The sequence below is a fragment of the Sciurus carolinensis genome, chromosome 4, assembly GCF_902686445.1.
Source record: "Sciurus carolinensis chromosome 4, mSciCar1.2, whole genome shotgun sequence".
Classification (NCBI taxonomy): domain Eukaryota; kingdom Metazoa; phylum Chordata; class Mammalia; order Rodentia; family Sciuridae; genus Sciurus; species Sciurus carolinensis.
In genome coordinates this window covers 109,314,380-109,337,250 of record NC_062216.1, presented here as the reverse complement: position 1 = coordinate 109,337,250, position 22,871 = coordinate 109,314,380, and the positions used below count along the sequence as shown (strand labels likewise).

At 40.5% G+C, this 22,871-nt stretch overlaps 2 protein-coding genes across 7 annotated transcripts in view; one reads left to right on the top strand and one right to left on the bottom strand.

Moving 5' to 3' along the window:
• Adcy6 (adenylate cyclase 6) overlaps positions 1–3,572 on the top strand; it is a 34,358-nt gene extending 30,786 nt beyond the window's left edge. For all 5 annotated transcript variants that reach the window (XM_047551334.1, XM_047551337.1, XM_047551335.1 and 2 more), the window contains 2 exons: positions 780–904; positions 1,113–3,572. In XM_047551334.1, coding sequence (XP_047407290.1) covers positions 780–904; positions 1,113–1,238 — 251 coding nt within the window. In that variant the 3' untranslated portion in view covers positions 1,239–3,572. The remainder of the gene's footprint in view (positions 1–779; positions 905–1,112) is intronic.
• Positions 482–22,634, bottom strand: Tex49 (testis expressed 49). Of its 2 annotated transcripts, XM_047551341.1 has the most exons (4): positions 22,112–22,634; positions 7,249–7,371; positions 4,900–5,044; positions 482–4,170 (listed from the first exon to the last, which is right to left on the bottom strand). In XM_047551341.1, exons 1-4 carry the CDS (start codon positions 22,188–22,190, stop codon positions 4,122–4,124), a joined length of 396 nt encoding a protein of 131 aa, XP_047407297.1. In that variant the 5' UTR covers positions 22,191–22,634; the 3' UTR covers positions 482–4,121. The 2 variants fall into 2 exon arrangements, with proteins under 2 accessions (XP_047407297.1, XP_047407296.1); XM_047551340.1 differs by lacking the exon at positions 22,112–22,634 and having other exon boundaries at positions 7,249–7,581.
• Between the last annotated feature and the right edge of the window lie 237 nt (positions 22,635–22,871).

The window sequence follows — 22,871 nt, the reverse complement described above, 5'->3', positions numbered from 1 at the left end:
TGAGACCACCCTGGGCAATTTAGAGAGACCCTGTCTCAAAATTAAAAAAAAAAAAAAAAAAAAAAAGGACGGGGGATGTAGCTCAGTGGTAGAGCACCCCTGGGCTCAATCCTCAGTACTACAAGGGGAAAAAAAAAAAAAGAAGATAATTATTATGGTACTACTCTGTGCTAGACTCTGCCCTAGACGTTTTGAGTATATTTTAATCCTCACATTACTCTTCCCTTTGTAAAGGTAAGGAGAGTGATTCTCAGATATTAAACAACTAGTAGGTGGCTAAGCTGGGATTTGAGACCAGGCCTACCTAATCTAAATTCCAATGCCTGTGTCCTTATCTGTGGCCAGTTCAATAGAGCTACTTCCTGTTGGATGAGCTGGTGGAGGACTGGTTAACAGCATGGATTCTGCACTCAGACTGGTTTGACTGGCTGTTTCATCTACTTGTTTATTTAATAAGTCCCCCCCCACCCCCCCACCAATCTTGTCTGTAAAATGGAGATAAAAATACCTCCCTTTGAGAGTGTTGAGAGGATGCAACCACATAAAATGTTTATTTCAGTAGTTGGTATGAGCAAGTGTTCAGTACGTTAGCTACTGTTACTGCACTGTTGTTTGGAGTCAGCCAACATGCTCAGACTTTCCACTCTATTGCCAGGAGACTTGTTCTTTTTCAACTTTTTCTCTGAGCCCTTCTCAAGGTACCAAGTAGTGGGACAACTCCCTGGACTGACTATGGATCATTCACTAGTCTCAATCCCTTGCTGTTTTCCCCACCTCAGGGCTGAACATGGGTCCAGTTGTGGCAGGTGTCATTGGGGCTCGGAAACCACAGTATGACATCTGGGGGAACACAGTGAATGTCTCTAGTCGTATGGACAGCACAGGGGTCCCTGACCGAATACAGGTGAGATGGTTATGAGCCAAGGCTGGGAGGGGTATGGGTCCAGAGGGCTTCCACAGGTCTCTACAGGCAGGGGCAGGGTGGCAGTCTTCTGTGGCTGGTGGGGTGGGGGTCGGGGGAGGGGAGATAACCTGACTGGAGAAACCCTGAGCTTCTGCAAATGCAGAAAGACGGATTCCAGGCTAAGCGGGCTCCCCTCCCACTCCCCTAGGTGACCACGGACCTGTACCAGGTTCTAGCTGCCAAGGGCTACCAACTGGAGTGTCGAGGGGTGGTCAAGGTGAAAGGCAAGGGGGAGATGACCACCTACTTCCTCAATGGGGGCCCCAGCAGCTAGCAGGACCCAGCTACAGATTCCACTGAAGGGACCAAGGTGGGCATTGAGCAGATTCTGTGCTTACTGGGTGGAGTTGTGGCAGGGGGCACTGAGCCTCCAGTTCTTGCTGACCACAGAAGGGAACATACCCAGCAGGCTGTGCTTAGACCATGCTCAACTGCCCTCAGACTGGTGATCAAGGGGATAACAAGAGTATTATGCAAGTGATTTTCTTTTTCAGTTGGCATTGGGCTGTTCCCTTTCCTTTCTTCCAGCTTTTGGGAGCAGGGGAAGGGGCAGCAGCAGTGGCAGGGGAGCTCTTCTGCCTGAAAGATTAAAATGGCAACTTGCCTTGCCTACCCTTTCTCTGTTTGGGTAATAGGCTCAGGGATGGGTCCTTCCTTTCCCTCCTTCCCCTGGGAATATTTTGTACAAATACTGGGGCCAGGCATGAGGAGTGCCTATTCCATGCTTGCCTTTGCTATGCCTGCATCCCCAGCACTGGTCCTGGGTGCACAGGCCCTGGCCAGGTCTCACTCCTAAGCATAGAGCAGGAGGGAGATACTCTAGGGATCCAGCTCTGTCTACATTTCAGGGGAATGTTTCCATTTGCCAAATCCTAGTCCCATGATCTGTCCCCAAAGGGGAACAAAGGGACCTCTGACAGCTCAGATTTAGCCCCAATTCCTGCACGCTCCAGGGAAAGGGGTGTCTGGCCTCATTGGTACTGTGAAAATGCCCAGCCAGAGAGCAAGCCTGTGTGTGAGGATGTTAGATCAGGAGCTGGACATTCACCTGCAGGTGCCAAAGAGTGCAGGCGGCCAGGGAGGGGGGTGGTGCCAGACTGATCTGAGGCTCAGAAGTGGCCAGGATCAGGTTCCTTGGCCCCAGCGCTCGCTTGCTATCTGCTGGCAAGGGGGCAGGGAGCATCTCTACCCCTTCCATTGCCAAATAAAAAAGGGTCAGGGCACAGAGGAAGATGATCCTGATCCCCAAACCTGGTCTCCCAGGTCTCTGGCACTGGGGAGAGCCTGTGTGTTTGTATAACTGTGTGTGCATGTTGCTCTTTGTGTGCATATCTGTTTTCCAGGTCTGTGTGTCCTTGTAGTTGTGCTCCTCAGCTCTGCAACCAGGGTTGCCTCTCTCCCATGGGCCTCTGTCTTCTGGGAATAAGGCAGGGTTTCCTAGTTTAAGGGATATGCAGAGATGCCCAGGTTGCACAGGAATGGGATGGGGCATGGTAGCAAAAGGAGGGTGGCCTGGGGAGGGGAATCCTTTTTGTGCCAAATCCCTAAGTGCCGTTTGGGGGCCATATGTGCAGTATGACTGTCTCCCTGCCTAGGGCAGGAACCCAAGCACTTGCTTAAGCCCCAGTGCTCCGTGCACTTGAACTGTCTGGGGTTTGGTGGGCAGAGGTTCAGGAATGTCCTGGGTTCCCCAGCTTGTGTCCTGCAATGTAGTATGCTTTGGGACTTGATACTGGTACTAGGGGATGGGGCAGGGGAACCTTAAACTTGGCTTTTCCAAGTCATTAGCCTGAGTCTAGCATGTTCCTGGCTCCCAATCCCCATTAAGTCTGCAAGGGCTGGTAGAAGGATTAGGAGGTTAGACTCAGATTCCCTTCCTGTCCTTTGTTTCCTTTTACCCCTTTCCCTGCCACCTCCTCAACTTTGGCCTGAATTAGTTGGTGCCTTGGTTTCTTTATCTCTATCTATTTAAGCCAGAGGCATTAGCCTGAATTTTGCTTGAAGATCACTTTGTCTTAGAAATGATTAGAATCAGAGGAGAAAGGGGTTTGGGGGTAGAAGGGGAAAGTAGTTGCTCTTGCTCTTCCTCATATTCCTTCAGCACCAGCTCCTTGCACAGAGGTCTGGTTTCTGGCTCAGTACTGCCTATCTTGGGGATCTCCATGCATCAACCAAATGGGCCAGTAGGCACATCATTAGCCAAGGCAGAGGAGGGGAAAAGACTAGCTGTTTCTGACAGAAAATTGATTCCTCTTTGATATCTCTGGATAGGAAGGGACTACTTGGGGCCAGGGGGTGGGAGTGAGGGTTTAAGCTAGAGTGGGAAGACCTCAACCTTGGATGACTTGTCTCTGCTTCTTGCCAAGTTGGAGTGGCCTGTCCATACCCTTGCTCCCTGTACCACAGTGCCAGCCATGCCCTTCCCCTGGTTACCATTGCCCCTTTCCTCACCAGTTGGTGGAGGAGTCAGGGGATGGGAAGCTATGGACTTTGGTTTTATAATGTAACCACTGTGGGAGTGGGGGAGGGTGGTTGTACCATGTATTTCAGTGAAATATTTAATATATTTAAATATCAATAAAATCAAACTCTTTGTAAAATTCCCTGTTTTCTGCAGCTGTTCTGGGTCCTGGGTTGGATCAGAAGTGGCAAAGCCTGGTTGTAGGAGGCCATCTTTTGCCCCAGGGCTCTATGGGCCTCTCTGGTCTGTGGTCTGAGGGCTTCCTGTGGCTTTCTCCCTGCCAAGGTGAAGCTGCAGTATCTTCAGAGAGCTTGACTACTCTAAGCCCTTCAGCATCATGAGGACCAGTGTGTGTCTTCCAAGATTTGTTACTTTGACTTCTGCTATACCTTAGGTCCAGACCCCTATGGTTGTCTTTCCAGTGCCTTGACCCCTGCAAACCCCTCATATACCAAGATCTGGTCTCTTCAGGGATCTCTCACACACCTCCTCTCACAAAAATTAGGGCTTTGGAATGACTTCCCTACCCCCAACCCTAGTGCACACAAGGGACTTCTTGTCCAATCTGTTTACTCTGCTTTCTTGATTCCCTCTTCCCATTAGTCAGTCATCGGAACTGGGACACTTCTCCCTCTTTCTCACTCCTCGTACTTCTTTCATAGTCCATATATCTTGTCCTGTACAACCATATCCTCTTCAATATAGACTGAAGTTTCTGTCATTAAGAATGGAGTGATCCACAAACCTGGAAAGGGGAGAAATGGTCTTAGATTCAGCCAAGCCAGGCTGGAGAGTTGGGGGAAACCCTTACAAATATTCCCCAGAACTGCCTCAGAGCAGAATGGGCAGGGGTAGATGAAAAAGCAGGACTTCAGTGAATGGATGGTGGTTGTGGGGAGCAACAAAGGTATGTCACAGAAATGCTATAGACATGTGTTGTGCCTGCTCAGAAATCATATTCACAAGGTGAAAACACAAAGCCTAGCTGGGTTCTGTGTTTCATTCCTATAATCCCAATGACTTGGGAGGCTGAGGCAGGAAGATTGCAAGTTTAAGACCAGTCTCAGCAACTTAAGGAGACCCTTAGCAACTTAGTGAGTTCCTGTCTCAAATTTTAAAAACAATAAAAAGAGGGCTTGGGATATAGCTCAGTTGGTAGAGTGCCTACCTTGCAAGCACAAGACCCTGGGTTCAATCCCCAGCACGGCGAAAAAACAAAAACAAAACAAAACAACAACAACAAAAACAATAAAAGGGCTGGGGATGTAGCTCAGTGGTAAAGTGCTCTTGGGTGTAATCCCCAGTATAAAAGAAATCTTTAACTCCACTGAATGCCACCACTGCCCAGGTTCTGTGACCAGCCTTTCCTAGTAAGACCCAAACCTCTCCTAATTCTCTAATGTTGAGCAGCAATAAAATAGCCTAATAGCAATACTTCCCTTGGTTTCCCCACCCTGACCCCGCCTAACCTAACCTGGTCATTGGGCTTTTAATGAGACAGTGGCGTGGGCTCCAGATCCATGGCATGGTTTCCTCCGGACGTACTCCTGGATCATGGGACCGCCAGAAGCTGAAGTTCTGAGCATCAGTCAGAGGGACTCTGAAGACCTGATTGGGGACTGAATGGGCAGGTTACTGAATTCCTTCAAGTTTACCACTTATTTTTCTGCCTCCCCAGAAGCCCAACCCAGCAACTGGGCCTAACCAGGTGCTCAGAGGTCCTAGGAATGTGGTCACCACACCCTGCTTCACTTCCGGATTCCAGCATCTCACACCTTTCATGGTCAGATGAATTAGTCTTGGTTCTTCCTGTTGCTAGTAAGCCATCTCCAAGAGAGCCTCCTTAAGTGCTAAGATGTTGGAAAAACAAGTGGTCGACTGGTCGACCCTCTTGGGAAGTGTATAAGATGGTGTCGATTGATTCATTATCTTTCTTTTTATTCATTCATTATTTTTTCTTTTTTTCTGGGCTTACTCATCCTTACTTCTTTCCCTCCTCTCTGAAATAATGCCTTCCTTTTCTCTGTTCTGGTAATTCTCTGAAACAACTTACCGTTGGATAATACTAACAGATGTCGTTTATCAAGTGCCTATCATATTCAAGAGGTATTAGGTGTTTTTAAAAACTTACCTACATACTTTTTAAAAATATATATTTAAGAAAATATTTATATATATTTGCTGCAGTTGTATGTGCTTATATCCCAGAGACCTGGGAGGCTGAGGCAGAAGGATCACAAGTTTAAAGCTAGCTTCAGCAATTTGGTGAGGCCCTAAGCAATTTAGTGAGACCAGGTCTCAAAATAGAAAAAAAAAAGGGGGTCTAGGGCTGTAGCTCAGTGGTAGAGCACTTGCCTTGAACGTGCAAGGCACTGGGTTAAATCCTCAGCACCACATAAAAATAAATAAAGATATGTATCCATCTACAACTAAATAATTAAAAAAAAAAAAAAAAAAAAAAAAGGCTGGGGATGTGGCTTAGTGGTAAAGTGCCTCTGGGTTTAATCCCTGGTACCAAAAACAGAATTTCCACTGTTTGGATAAATCTAATTCTACTGGTGCATAAAATTTGGATATTTTTAAAAATTAGATTTATGGTCTAATATTTTGATTTACTTTGTAGTTTTTATAATCATGATTTTTAAAAAATTTCTAATAATTCACTGAGTAAATAAAATTAGTTAACTGTTTCCTACTAATTAATAATAAGCTAAAAGCATTTTAGCTTTTAAAATTAAACTTTAATTTTTAGTTCATTATAGGTAGATTCACATACAGTTTTAAAAGTAATACCTGGAGGTCCCCTCAATGGTATTATGTTGCAAAACTATAGTATACTACCAGAACCAAGATATTAATATATTAATACAGAACAGTTCCATTGCTGTTGATCCTGGAGTTGCCATTTTATAGCCTTTAGTAACCAATAATCTGTTCTTCATTTCTATAAGTTTGTAAATTTAAGAAAAAAAATAGGGTGCAGTGGCACACACCTGTAATCCCTGTGGCTGGGGCTGCTGAGGCAGAAGAATAGCAAGTTCAAAGCCAGCCTCAGCAAACAGCCAGCTGCTAAGCAATTCAGTGAGACCCTGTCTCTAAATAAAATACAAAATAGGGCTGAGGATATGGCTTAGTGGTTGAGTTCAATCCCCACTACAAAAAAAAAAAAAAAAAAAATGCTATTAAATGACGTACAGATTGTAACCTTTCAGGATTTCCTTTCTTTACAGAGCATAATTCTCTCCAGATTTCTACAATGTATCACATGCATCAGGAATTTGTCCTACATGCTTTTTCACAACAGTGCTAGAGTTTTATTCCCATTTTTAGATGGTTCAGAGAAGTTAAGTAGCTAATGGAACTTGTCCAAAATCACACAACTTGCCTGGAGTTTAAGCTCAGTTTAGTCAAATTTCAAAGCTGATGCTTCCTCTAGTATTCATCATGGGGTACTGTGTCATAATACATAAAGTTCTTTCCTAAATTACTTCAGCTTTGGTGTGATCTTCATAACAATTCTGTTAAGATTGATAAAGCAGGCATTCTCTTTATCTCTCTCAAAATGAATAAGGAAGTAGGTTAATAATGAATAAGTAACTCACTGAAGATCAGATGTCTAAAAAGAGGCAGAACTAGGATTTAAACCTGGATATTGTGCTTTCAAGTCTGATTCGATTTATATTTCACCAGGCTCACCTATCATTCAAGTCTGCTTTCTCCCACCTCTTCTCAGTCTCTCTTTCTGGCTTTCTTTCTCTCTTCCTGCCCTATAATCATGCCTTGTGACAGAACCTCAGCATGGTGCCCATTCCAAGGTACTTACATGTTTTTAACAACACCTTCCGTACAGCTTCATGGTACCTCATGTGACTATTCTGGTGCAGGTAATAATTCCCATCTTCTGAGATAATGGGGGGGAGCCTAGTGGACAGTGGTTCCCTCTGGTCTGAAACGAGAACAAACTCATTCAATGAGTACCTGGCAAATGGGGCTATTTGATTCTCTGATTCCCCAGTCTCCATATCAGCAAGGTACATGGCAGGGATCTCTCCGAGCCACTTACTTCAGATTCTCAGGATCTCAGGATTCAAATCACCATGCCTGTGACAGAGGGGAGGAAGGGAGAACCCAGTGATCACAAGAACTCCTTTATTGTTGTCTTGCTTCTCTCTGCCTCCTGCTGAACTCAGGATATTGGATAGATACCTAGGGTTAGTGCTGGTGAAGATGGCTTCTTATCTGGATAGATACTCCTTTCCTGGGATTGGCATGTTTATAGAATTTCAAATGGTCTAAAAGGGGAAGTTATGTTTGATCTAAGTCTTAGTCTATAAGTAGGAGTCCCTAAGCCACAATAGAACCAGGAAGAGCATTTTAGGCAGCAGGATGGCAAATGCATTAGAAGCTTTAGAGAGGCAGCAGAGAGCTTTTGTTGATCTGGTGCCTGGAGTGCTGGGTGAAGTGGAAAGGGACAGGGGATGGAACTGGAAAGGTAGTGTAGTGATTACCTAACATTCATTATGCTTGGGAATCATCTGTTAAGAAACAAAACCTGTATCTTACTTTGGAGGCTGAGAAGACCAGATCTTCCTCACCTAGCCTCTTTTATGGCAAGGACATAGACAACTTTTGTTTAAGCTAATGAAATACATCTGCTCCAGATTTTGAATCAAGCATTGGGAGAAGTGACACTAAATCTTGTTTCTGACAGCAGTATCCAGGACCTAGTGTCCTTGGTGTCAGCAGTGCCCTCTGAATGCAGGTAGTGTCTGTGCCAGACCTAGTCTTTGGCATGATTCTGAGCATTGTTTCTGGTTATTCCACATCAAAATTGGTTTTCCATTCCTCCTGCAGCTTTTATATATTTCCCAATATTATTTTAGAATATATTCATGCGGTGGGGTTGTGGCTCAGTGATAGAGTGCTTGCCTAGCATGTGTGAGGCACTGGGTTCAAGCCTTGGTACCACATAAAAATAAATAAAGTTATAATGTCCATCTATACTAAAAATATTTTAGAAAATAGAATACATTCATGTTCTACTTAAATAGGCTAATTCAGCTTGCATTTCAGAATCTTGAACAAGAATGGATGGATTTGAGAAAAATTTAAGATGCAGAAGATATGACTTGGTGAGGAAGTGAGAAAAAGGGAAGTGTTCAGGGTAGCCTCCTCCAAGATTTTTGCCTCTTGGCCTTACATCCATTCTGTCACCCAAGCCAAAAAGGTGCTAGGCCCCTTGCTATATTTCTTCTAGCTAGTCTCTGTTGTAGAGTAAAATCCAGCTCTACATCTGATGATTTCAATGCCTTTGTTCTGTTTTCATGGAGCAGTGGCTCTGTCTCACCCTTTCAGATTTTTATATTTCTTTCTTTTTGATGCTTGTTAAGAACTAGATCAGTGTTTGCCATACTCTCTGGAAATGTCTGAGGACTGCTGACTCATCTCTGGTGTAGGGATAGTGTAGGGATGCAATAGTAGTATAGGGATGCTACTTTTGTTCTAGAGTTCTATTCCCGCTCCTGCTTGTCTCTTTTTCTTAGCTTGACCCCACTCATTCATCATCTCTGACCCTCCTCTCTCACTTTTGCCCTCAAATCAAAATCACCTTTAACATTATGTATCTGAAATAATTACCACCAGAGTGGGACACAGTTTGAACATCCTCCCTGTATATCTGAGGCAAAAAAGAGATAATAGTACTGAAACCTTGGTTAGAGTATATAGATTTCTGGAAGCTTGGACTGAACCAGGATTCTGATTTATATTTAATCACAGATTATCACAATGAGGGATCATTCCCTGAAAGCAGTGACATTTGAGTTTGTCATTTGACTTTGGGATTCCAGAAGTGTGACTCTAGATTAAGGTTTAGTTCCAGATATTTGAGACATGGTGGCGATAATATCCAACACATTAATTGCAATTGTCTTGGAGTTTGGTTGTTGCAAGCAGAGTAATACCGTCCTGACTAGAAATTCATACAAGGTTAGCTTGAGAGAAAAAGTCATGAAATTGTATATAAAAATAATTCCTCTCTAGGAAGTCATATCAAATATTGGACATTAAACACTTGAAGTTGGCTGGAACATAAGATGTACTGAAATCAGCTGAAGTGTTTTTGGAGGGCTATCTTGGATTTACTGTCTTCCCCTGATGCAAGGAAATTATCGGTGTTTTGGGAGGAAGTGGACAGGAACCCAGGGAAGCATATGTCCAGGGAACCAGACCAGGCCCTGGAGCATGTTTTCGATAAGGGGGCAGTTCTTTTGCCTCCATATCCAAAAATATCTTCCTCACAGCAGTGTGCCTGTTCAGAATTCTGAACACAGGGGAAGTAGCTGGGCCATGAGATAGCAATGGAACTTAGTGTTGATTGTAGACGACTGATGTAAAGTGGAATGCACGGATTTTCTAGAGATAATAAAAGCAAATACTCGATGTATGTGTTTAGCACAACTCCATAAGGTAAGCTCTACTATTTATTTTACAGAGGGGAGACAGGCACATAGAATTTTAGAAATTTGCCCACAGTCATATAACAAGCTTGTGATAGAGACATGAGATTAACCCAAGAAGCTTGGCTCTGAAGCCCATGCTCTTACTCCGCAAGACTGAACTGCCTCTTTAGGAAACCTCATCAGGACTTTGAGGAAGGACCAAGGATTTTAGACTAATAGAACCAGCCCCATGATGAACTCCTTTCACACAGCTGATTAGGTATCCTATCAAGGGTGTCTGCTACCTTGGAGCAGCCTTGAGTTGAGTAGGAGACATGACAAAATAGACTTGATATGGAGGCAAAACCCTGCCTCTCTGAACTCTACCAAATGTGGAACTTCATTTCCTATGGCCAGCCTCAGGAGAGAAGAGTACTGGAATCTGGCGGGTCATTCTGCCAGTGCATAAACCAGTCCCAGTGGGGAAGACTTGTGGGGAAAGGCTGAGCCCCTGTGGAAAAAGTGGCCTGTCTGCTGCTTACAGACATGGTCACCTGCTTGGAGCCCACTCCCTAGGCTTCAACAGAGCAGGAGTACCTCCCCTCTAGTTTCATGTGGATAGGGCATGGTGGTCTATAGCAGTTATGAGACAGTGTGGGTTGTTTCCAAGATATATATCTATAACTTTGGTAGGTCTATCCATTTGGAAAGGTAGAGGGGCTCAGGCTGTGGCCAGTTCATTCTTGGCTGAATATTGTGCCATTCATACTCGTTTGAAAAGTCAGACCTACAGTGCCCTCTGCTGGAAATTAAGAGTGGCACCTCTTGCCATCTCAGAAAAGGTAGGTCACCAAGCAAGCAGCTGAGGGGCCAGGGGGCCTAGGAGATTGAGCAGAAGACAGTCCAACCAGGATTGGGAAATCACCTGTTGTATCCTGTGACAAGATCCAGAAAATAAGAACATAAGAGAGTTGTGTTTAGCTATTTACCAGTCTTGAGGTTTAGCCTTTCTTTGAATAAATTAATTTGGAACTAGGAGTGAGAGCAACTCTGAAGACTTGGTAGGGGAAGGGGAATAAGGACAAGCAGTGGAGGAAAATGGATTGAGGACCTTTGGATGTGCAGAGCTTGGAGGTCTGTGGGTCTGTGGTTAGAGGGGAGTCACTAGAGTCTGTCAGGGAGAGGTAATTTGTCTCAAGACAAGAACAAGCATAATCTCTCCCTACCACTCACCCTCATCCATTGGCCTCTGAGACTCCTTTCAGTGGGCAATGTCCTGAGTTCCTATACTTGTGTTATGCTGAGATCTAGCTTGGCCTACAGTCTTCAGATAACAAGGCAAGGAAGTCATCCCAGCAAAGGGCCAGATTAGAGGCAGTTTGTCTGAAATCAAGACTAAGACACTCCTGGATCAAAAGGAGTGTGTAGGTATGAAGCTAAGAGTAATAGGGAAGCAGGGCTCAAAGCAGGAGGTGAAACAGATTTATCAAAGGAAGGGGTATAAATACAAGGGCTTGCTCTGCCAGGCAGGATGGAAGGGAAAACTTACTCAAAAGACCAGGGCATAAGGTTCTGAACAAATTATGGAAGTTAGGTGGAACCTGTAGAGTAACTCCGATTAGGATTAGGAAGGGTGAGTCTGGGAGGGACAGGAAGCTACTGATTGGTGGATGAGAGTTCTCGTCATTGGTCAGGGGTGCTCTTATGTGGGTAGTTGTAGTTGATCAGGTTCTTTCAGGGCCTAGATGAAATATCTTTTGAAACTAGCTAGCAGTTTTTGCTCCTCAAGGAATCTTAGGGTTAAAAACACTTTTTAGTAACAGTAAACAGTGTTTACTGTTTTCCAGCTGGGTACAGTGGTGCACACCTCTAAACCCAGCAACCTGGAAGGCTGAGGCAGGATTGCAAAGTTTGAGACCAGCAATTTAGTGAGGCTCTAGACAACTCAGTGAGGCCTTTCCTCAAAATAAAAAATAAAAAAGGCTGGGAATGTAGCTCAGTGGTAAAGAGCCTCTAGGTTCAGTCCCAGTACCAAAATAACCAAACAAACCCAAAAGCTGTTTTCCAGGCATCCAGTCTTGGCAAGTGTGTCTTAAGCAGTGGACAAAGATATTCAAGTCATAGGAAAGGAACATATTCCATATATATACAGTTAATTTCATATGATTTATGACTTTTCCTCCAATCATCTGTTGTACACCTTTATATGCTAGGTATTAGGTATATTACACACATTATTGAAACTCCACAACAAAAGGCAGACATTATGACTTCCACTTATAGGTGAGAAAACAGAGGCACTGTGAATTTGCTTAGTGAGTCAGCCCCCTCAAACTGAACAATTTTGGGTACCTGATAAAACTGAATTTCTGAAGTTGAGGATAGACCAAAACATGTTCCACATACCATATTTTCCTCTTTGGTTTTTCTGTTTTGGTTATCAGGAAGAAAAGAAGAAGGTGGGACTAGTAGAATTTTTTATTACATGTGTTGACTCACCTGTGAGTTTTCATTATGACTATAATAAGGGAAGCTTGAGTGGGCCCTTTTGAGTTGAATGTTAATACACTCACACCTACTAGGAGACAAAACAACCTATCTTTCAAAGAAAAACTGAATGACCTAAAAACAAATGATAGAATATTCAGAATGAAAAGGGTGAAAATTAATAGGTTTTTAACAGTTGTAGTAAAAGGTTTAGCTGAGGAGCCAGGTAAGAATGTGGATGATTTGAGCATAGAGAACAGATGGAAGTGCTGGAGCAGGTAGACAGATAAAAGTCAAGTGGCTTGAATGAATGTATGGTAGTTCCTCTTATCTGAGGGACACATGTTCCAAGACCCCCAGTGGGTTCCTGAAACCATGGATAGTACCAAAACCTGTATATACTATGTTTTTCCCTGTACATATTACCTATTACAAAGTTTTCATTAGTAAATTAGGCACAGTAATAGATTAACAATAATTAAGTAAAATAGGACAATTTACTTTAATAAAAGTTATGTGAATGTGATCTGTCTCTCAAAATCTTATTACAGTACTCACACTTCTTGTGATGATGTGAGATGATACAGTGTTTACCCTGTGAGATGAAGTGAGGTGGATGATGTAGGCATTGGGATGGAACCTTAGGCTACTACATTAGGAGTTCCTTGAATACAAGCACTGTGAAAATGGTTCGGAGAACCAAGATGACTACAAAATGGCTAATGGGTAAGTAGCATATGTAGCATGGATACACTGGACAAAGGGACAATTTATGTACCAGGCAGGACAGTGCAAGATTTTATCATGATACTCAAAAGAGTACACAATTTAAAACATAGGAATTGTTTCTGGAATTTTCCATTTAATATTTTTGGATCATGATTAATGATAGGTATCTGAAAAGGATAAACAGGGAAATTAACAAGGTGAGCTTGGCTAGAAAATAACTGAGGACTAAGGAATCATTCTGGAGACAAGGGTGGCTTAAAAATGGTTTGGCTTTTGGAACCAAGGGTAAGTAGTCAAGGAACTGTGGGTTCTCTGAATTGATACAGATAGAAATTGAGATGACAAAAAAATGGGGTGAGCAAAATGGATGTGGGCTTGCTAGGAATCAAAGAGAATGATATATTTTATTTAAAATCTCCCTGCTCCCCTTGTGAATTTCCCAAACTAGTTCTGAGGCAGTAGAAAGGTATGATGCATATCCCCTACTACTGGTTCACAGGCTTAAATCCCTCTTAGCCAACCATTTATTTCAAGCAACCTCAGCAGCACCAAGATTCAGAACCATCTGAGTTCTGTTGTACATTTCTGCTGATGTGTTAAGTAAGATGAGAAATAAAATTTTATTATATAAGTTAGCATACATTTAAGTTATGAGTGACTGGATACTGACAGTTTTGTGGAGTGGTAGGGGCAAGAGCCTGACTGGAACAGGTTCAAGAGAGAATGGCAGAACCAAGGACAGCAAGAACAGACAACTCCTTTGAAGAATTTTGCTCTGTGGTGATGGGAGTCAGGGAAGCAGGAAACATGGTGCTTGAAGAGGGAAAAAAGAAATTATCACATTTATGTATAGACAGAAATGATCAGAGGTGGTAAAATTAATGTGAGAGTGAGTAGGTGTCCTTGAGTAGTCAAAAAGAGATGGAATCTGGTGTGTAAGTGAAGGGTTTGTCTTAATAGGTGTGTGGCCCAGTTTATTCATTATAATAGAAGAGACATGGTCATAGATATGGGTAGACAGATGTGGTTTGTGAGAGCTTCTAGAAATATAATTTGCTTTTATTTTCCCTGTGAAATAGAAAGTAAGTCATGGAATGGGGATGTGGCTCAGTGGTAAAGTGCTTGTGTAGCACACGTGAGGCCATCAGTTCAATACCCAGCACAGAAAAAAAAAAAAAAAAATGGAAATGTAGTGTGACTTCTGGGTAGCCATAAAGACCCACTGGAGTTTAATGATCATGAATTTAAAGCAAGACCAATCGGCATGGGTGTTTTTCTCTAGGCTGTGAGTATAAAATTATCTTTCTAGTTTTGTTATAATTGGGAATAGGAGTGGGGAGAGGATGGTGGTGAAAGAAATGGGTGCAACAGAGCAAAGGGATTGTGTGGTCAAGGGAGGTCTCCCTGATCCACAGGAGAAGTCTAGATTAGTGCCTTACTTATGAGCTTCTTATATATTCTGAATATTAGTGAATACATGAATTATACGTATGAATATATATGTATGCATTTGGTACTATGTTGAATAAAAGTGGTGAAAGTGGGCATCCTTGTTTCTCAATTCAATATGATGTTGAATAATTATATATGGCTTTTAGTATGTTGAAGCACATTCCTTATATATCTAATTTGTTCAGTCTTTTTTATCATGAAGGGATGCTGAATTTGATCAAATGCCTTTTCTGCATATTCTGAGATAATCATATGGTGTTTGTCTTTTACTCTGTTGATGTAATTTATTACATTTATGGATTGGTATATGTTGAAACATCCTTGTATCTCCAAGATATGTGATCATAGTTATAATCTTCTTGATTTGCTTTGCTAGTGTTCTGTTGAGGATTTTTTTGCATCTGTGTTCATCAGGCACATTGGTAATCCTTTCTAATTTGAGAAAGGGTCTTGCTATGTTGCCCAGGCTAGCCTCAAACTCCAGGGTGCCTTTTGCCTTAGACTCCTGACTCATCTGGGACTATAGGAATATATCACCAGGCCCAGCTTTGGTCATGCTTTTATTCTTTTTTTCTTTTTTTGGTGGTATTGGGGATTGAACCCAGGGACACTTTACCACTGAGCTACATCCCCAGCCCGTTTTATTTTTTTATTTTGAGATAACATCCCTCTAGGTTCCCCAGGCTGGTCTGGAACTTGTAATCTCACCTCAACCTCCTCAGTACCTGGGAGGCACTTTTATTTCTAATTTACAAAGTGTTTTTTAAAAATATATCAATTGTCTTTTTAGTTTCGTGAGAGGGTGTGTGTGTGTGTGTGCATATGTGTGTGTATTTAATTTGACATATAGGTGTAATGCCTTATATATTAATATATTCTCCAATATTAAATCATCATTGTATTCCTGGAATAAACCTGACGATTTAAAATTTTTTTAGTTGTAGATGGACAGAATGCCTTTATTTGTTTAATTTTATGTGGTGCTAAGGATCAAACCCAGTGCTTTTTATGAACTGGGCAGGTGCTCTGCCACTGAGCTATAGCCCCAGCCCCCTGACTTGATTTTAATGTTATTTTTAATATATTCTTGAATTTTATATGCTAGTGATTTGTTAATTTATATTTACATTTGTTTATCGCTTATTTTGTACTATATTCTTTTTTAAAAAATATATTTTTAGTCTTTAGGGATATATATATATATATATATGTATGTATGTATATATATATATATATATATATATATATATATATATATATATATTTAGTTGTAGGTGGACACAATACCTTTATTATTATGTGATGTTGAGGATTGAACCCAGGGCCTCACACATGCTAGGTGAGCATGCTATCTCTGAGTCACAACTCCAGCCCTGTACTATATTCTTATTATTTTTATTATTTTATCAGTTTTGTTTTGGCATTATAGAATTAACAAATTACACTGCTTTTTGTGCCTTTTAGAATGGAATTATCTGTGTTTTAAAAATTTTTTCCCATCAAAATTACCTGGGTTCAGAGTCATTTTTCATGTAATTGTTCAACAAGTTTAATTTTCTTTCATGATTATTGATTTAACAAAGGTTTATACTTCTTTATTTTAAATCTTTCCTATAATCTAAACATGTAATTTTTTTTTTGATATTGAGGATGGAACCCAGGGGTGCTCTACCACTGAGCCACATCCCCAACCCTTTTTATTTTTTATTTTGAGACTGGGTCTCACTAAGTCACCAAAGCTGGCCTCTAACTTATGATCTCCTGCCTTAGCCTCCTGAGTTGCTGGGATTACAGGCTTGCAACACTGCACCTGGCAAGGTTTTTTTTTTTTTTAAATATTTTTAGTTGTAGATGGACACAATGCCTTTATTTTTTATACTTTTTAGTTGTTGATGGACCTTTATTTTATTTATTTATATATGGTGCTGAGAATCAAACCCACTGCCTCACACATACTAGGCAAGCACTCTATCACTGAGCTACAACCCCAGACCACAATGCCTTTATTTTATTCACTTATTTTTATGTGGTGTTGAGGATCGAACCCAGTGCCTCACACGTGCTAGGCAAGCCTCTACCACTGAGCTACAACCCCAGCCCCAGGTTTTTTGTTTTGATGAAATCTAATTTATCTATTTTTCCTTCTGTTACTTGTATTTGTATTGTCATATCTAAAAAAAAATTGCCTAATCTAAGGTTACAAAAATTTACTTTTCTATTTTATTCTAAGAGTTTTAAATTTTTAGTTTTATACTTATATCTAATATCCATTTTGAGTTAATTTTTGTACATGGTATGATGTAGAGGTATAATTTCATTCTTTTGCATGTGAATATTCAGTTTTTCCAGAACCATTTGTTGAAAAGACTATTCTTTCACCACTGAGGTGTCTTGGCATGCTCATTGAAAGTCAATTGACCGTGAAGTATAGGGTTTACTTCTGGAATCTAAGTTCTATTCCATTGATCTATATGTTAATCCTTATGATAGTCCCTATTGTCTTGATTACTTTAGCTTTGTAGAATATTTTAAATTAAAACTGTGTTTGTTCAAGACTGCCTTGGCTATTCTGAGTCCATCTGAATTGTGGGATAGTTTGTCAATATCTGTTATATTTGAGTGATATTTCATCATAAGGAATTCTGAAAGTCTAAACTGTCTGGAAAGTATCTAATGTTTTCTCTGATCCTGTCCCCCCATATTGAATTTGTTAGTTTCCAACTTGGTTAGGGAAAGGTCATTTAAGTTTTTTATTAGTCATTAAGATGTCTCCCAGTTTCTCTCTCTCGCTCCGTATTTTTTTTTTCTTTTCCTTTTTCTTTTCTTTTTTTTTTTTTTTTTGGTACTGGGGATTGAATGCAAGAGCACTTTACCACTGAGTTACATCCCTAGTCCTTTTTATTTTGAGACAAGGTTTTGCTAAGTTACCTAGGGCTTCTCTAAGTTGCTAAGGCTGGCCTTGAACTTCAATCCTTCTGCCTTAGCTCCAGTCACTGGGATTGTAGGTATGTGCCATCACACCTGGCAAGATACCCTAGTTTCTTGAAGTGTTCTAGAACATTAAATATGAATAACTCAAAATTATATGCAGTAGAAATTCTCTTAAGAATGCTTCAATTATTAGGATTGAATTTAATTAATTTATGGTTTCCATTTCCTCTGAAAACATTTTAAAGATGCCTGCAACACTCCCATTGTAGCTGAGAGGAATTTCTAGAATATCTGCATTCTTTTGCTCCCACAAGTTGAATTGCAAGCTTACCCAGAGTCTGTTGTGACCCCCCTCCAAAAAAACCCCCACTTTATTCAGGTTAACTTTATGATTGCAATTTTTAATTTAGTGAAATATTACTTAAACGATTAAAAAGTGTGAAAATAAGAGCAGGGGTTTCTACAAAAGCCAAATTGAATGTTTTGGAAAAATTCAGTGAAGGTTGGTCACTTAAAACATTGCTATAGTCAGGAACAGTGACAATGCCTGTGAGCCCAGTGACTTGGGAGACTGTTATAGGAGGATTGCAAGTTTGAGGCCAGCCTTGGCAACTTAGTGAGATGCTGTCTCAAAATAAAAAATAAAAAGAAGTGGGATATAGCTCAGTGGTAGAGCGCCCTTGGGTTCTATCCCCAACAGCTCTCCCACATAGCCCAAAACACACACACATACAAACACACATACACACAGAGCACAACAAAACAAAAAACCACATTGCTGTAAATTTTGAATTAAAGTCTCCTGGAATTAGAAAAATCACCACTTTACCACTATCATAGAAATAACTGATTTGCACAGAATCATTAATGGATGCTGAAACTAGTGGGTGAAAGCTTGATGAATAAGAGGATATTTACATTTTTTCAAAGTATCATCCCAGAAATTATTAATTACAAAAGGAAAATGGTAACCCAACAGTGGAGAAAACTGGCAAATCACTTTAAGTGGTCAAAGTTAACATCACCAGTAATGGGATAATAATAACACAATAAATCCTTATATGGTGTACTGAGGACATAATGTCACTATTTCTGCAAAAATGTTTAAACCATGATGTCTAATCATGTGAAACATCAGACAAACCCAAATTAAGGAATATTCCACAAAATGTATTATATGTATATGCCTGTATTATTACAAAAATGTCAGTATTATAAAGACAGAGGAACTGTTCCAGATTAAAGGAGATTAAAGGGACAAGTTTACTAAATTCAACAATTTATCAACTCTTGATCCTTTTACTGGATCATGGAAGGAAAAAAATGCACTCTAAAGAATATTAATGGAACCTTTGGCAAAAATTGGAATATGAACTATGTAGTTAGATAATCTTGTATCCACATTAAGATTTGCTGAATTGAAACCTGTACCGTGTGTAGGTTGTTGTTTTGAGGAAATAAAAAAAAATTTAGTAGTAAAGGGTTATGAGCAACTTATTCTCAGCTGAGAAAAATAGATATTAGATAAATAGATGAGATGAGACAAAGAAAGTGGCTTTTTTTTTTTGCACGTGTGCATGTGCACACACGTGTGCATGTGTGATGCTGGGGATCGAACTTGGGACCTTGCATGTGCTACACAAGTGCTCTACCAGTGAACTACATCTCAGTCTCATAAGAAGGAAAAATATTAATAATTGACTAATTTGGGTAAGGTGTAGGAAATCTCCTTATACTAGCCTTACAACTTTTCTATAATTTTGAAATTATATCATTAAAAAATTCTGAAAAATGGTGGATTGACCATATGAGTTTATTTCCTTTCCTTTTCAAATTTATTAAACTGACATCTTCTTCCTCATCTTCCTCCTCCTCCTCATCATCAATGTGATGGCATTAACCTTTAAGGACAACATAAGAACCTGTCACAAAATAAAAAATAAAAAGGGTTGGGGATGCATCTTAGTGGTAAAGCACCCTCGGTTCAATTCCAAGTTTAAAGAAAAAAAGATACAAAGGAATCTAAGTCATTCAGGATTCATAAATATATTTATTATGTATGTAGTAAATATTTATTATTAAATACTTCAATCAATAAAAGTATAAATTAATTGGAAATTATCAAGTAGAAATCTTTTGTCCTGTTATTTTATTAGTACTAGGGATTGAATCCATGGGTACTCCACCACTGAGCTACATCTCTAGATCTTTTTATTTTTTAATTTTGAGACAGGGTGTTGCTAAGTTGCTGAGGTTGGCCTTGAACTTGTGATCATTCTACCTCAGACTCCTGAATAGCTGGGATTACAGCTGTGTGTTACTGTGCCTACCCCTCTGTCCTCTTAAGAAGATAATTTGGGAATCAGGGGAAATGAGCAGGGAGTAGGGGTAGCAAATTTGACAGTCCAGTCCTTCCCTTTAACCTCACATTCTATGTAGGCCACCAATTTGACCAAGGCTCCTGCCTCTGATGCTCCAACACCAGAATAAGAAAACTTGAGTAAGCAGATGATATCAAGATACTTCCCTATCACCCCATAGAGGACTCTGATTTTTTAAAAAAATTTTTGTAGTTGTAGATGGACAGAATTTCTTTGTTTATTTTTATGTGGTGCTAAGGATCAAATCTAGTGCCTCAAACATGCCAGGCAAGTGCTCTGCCACTGAGCTACAGCCCCAGCCCTCTGGTCTTTTTTTTTTTTTTTTTTTTTTGGAGGTGGAGGTACCAGGGATTGAACTCAGGGATACTTGATTGCTGAGCCACATCCCCAGCCCTATTTTGTATTTTATTTATAAACAGGGTCTCACTGAGTTGCTTAGTGCCTTGCTTTTGCTGAGGCTGGCTTTGAACTTGCTATCTTCCTGCCTCAGCCTCCCTAGCTGCTTGGGATTACAGGTGTGTGCCACCACACTTGGTGAGGACTCTGGTCTTTATAGTCTTCCTTTCTGCCTCACCTACAAAGAAATTAATTCAAAGGCCCAGGCCTCAGTGGGCTTTTATATTTTTGTTTTGGGTGCTAGGGATTGAAATCAGGGCCTTGCACATGCTGAGCAAGTGTTGCACCACTGAGCTACACCCTCGGTCCTCACCAGTGTTTAAATGGCTCACTGGGTAGGAAAATATCAGTTTGTTTTTGGTGATGCAGGCCCATCTAGTAAAAGTAGTACAGTTACAGCAGCCAGGAGAGGCTGGAACAAGGGAAATTTGTTTGTTTCCCAAAGAGGAGTGTTTTTCTGAGAGGATCAGAAGAGTTCTTCTTTATTCAAAAACAGCCCCATGACATAATGCTGGGACCCAGGTGGAATGTGGGCAACAAGCATGGAAAGGATTGGAATAGAACTATTAAGGGATTTCTAGGGTCCATCACTGGGATCTTTGTATAAATCTTACCTGGAAGATGAGTAGAAGAATAGAACTTTGGTGGAATTAGAAAGAGGTCAGAGAATGCCTACTGGAGGACTACTTAATATATAGATTGTCCTTCATAATATTTACTTTGTGCTTGTATACTTTCCTGGTCATCTCTTCCCCTAACCCAGTTTAGCTTTTGCTTAGCATCCAACTATACTTATTTTCATTCACTTGTTCCCATTCTATCTGGAAGACCCTTTTCCCTCAATTTTGTGCTTTCGGACAATTCATCTTTTAAGATCTAAACAAATTGTCATATCATCTGCAAAGTCTCCTCTAACTTCCTATTTTATAGCCATTCAAAATCATTTATTCATTTACACAAGTATTTATTAAACATATATTATGTATGGGGCGCAACTAGGCATCATGAATATAATACAGATCAAATATTTACTCACTGCCTACTAGAAATTCTTCAGTATTTCCCTACAAAGTTAAATGCTTAGCATGGTTAACAGCATCTTCAATTATCTACCTGTGACTAGTTTTCAAGGTCTGCCTCCTAGCACCTTTCCACTTTACCCAGCATCTGTATTAATGCTTAGAATTCACTTAATATAGTTCTCCCCAGATCTGTTCCTTTGTCTGTACTATATTCCCTTCTTGTTTACTTAATGAACTTTAGTCATCCTTTAACACTTAGTTTAGAAGCATTTCCTCTGTGAAGTCTTTGCTAAAGGATCCCCCCATTCTTTTTCTTTCTTTCTTTCTTTTTTTTTTTTGCAGTGCTGGGGATCGAACCCAGGGCCTTGTGCATGCAAGGCAAGCACTCTACGGACTGAGCTATCTCCCCAGCCCAGGATTCCCCTATTCTTATTCTAAGCCCAATAGTATGAGATACTTTCTCCTATGCAGTTGCATAAGTTCATATTTAATCATATATTATTTTTTGTTTGTATACTTATATTCCTAATTAGATATTCAGCCATTTTGTAGCAGAGGCCTTTTCGTCTTTGTAACCCTGGTCACCAACATAAAGCCTTGCACACAGTTGGTGCTTAATAAATGTTGGCTAAGTGAGCAAATGAATGAATAAGAATACATTTATTTGATGTTAAATGATAGAAAAGTGAATGGATATACTTGCTCCAGAATTTTAATTAGGGCAAGGGTTGACCTTGGAGGATAAATCTCTAACCCAAGGTAGGAAAGGAAGTAGCTACAAAGTGACCAGTAGAAGTGGCTAGGAAAACAAGTGGTTCTTCTAACCCTCTACTCTATATTACCCTTACTTGTTTCTTCCATTGTGTCCCTTTTTTTGTTCCGAAAGGAATTTTGATATCCCAATAGATATAAATTGAAGAAGGCCATCTTGACTCCTCCTTGTCCTCTTCTGGAATGTCCAGCCTTGAGCACTGAACTGTTTGGTAACCATGGCAATGTCCTGAAGAATTACTGTGGTTGACACTTCCTTTGTCTAATAAGGCACAGGATTCCTGGGTTCACAGTGGAGTTGGAGGAAAATGGAGGAACCAAGTGTCAGTATCTTTTTTCTTGCGCCAGTCTCACACTGTAAGCCTCAGGAAGCAGGGAGTAGAAAGAACACTAACTTGGGCTCAAATGTAAGTTTTGTCATACTCTAGGGGTCTGCCTTAAGATTAATTAAGCCTCAGTTTTTAGTTTTTTATTTAAAAAATGGCAATGATGATATCTCAGTTATAAAATTGAAATAATCTACACAAATTCCTTACCACAGGGTTCAGCATGTAATGAAAACTAATAGTATTTAAATCTAAATGTGATACTTCCAATGAATATTTATCAGTGGCGTGCCAGTTGATGCTTTGAAGAGCTTGTCAAATTTTCATTGGTTTTACAAGCTGTTGTTAAATGTCATTATTAAAAATTAAACGATCTAAACTTAACATTGAATTTTACCTTAAAAACTAAAGGTAGTGCTGGGTGCAGTGGTGCACACCTGTAATCCCAGCGGCTCAGGAGGCTAAGGCAGGAGGATCACAAGTTCAAAGCCAGCCTCACCGAGTAAGCAAG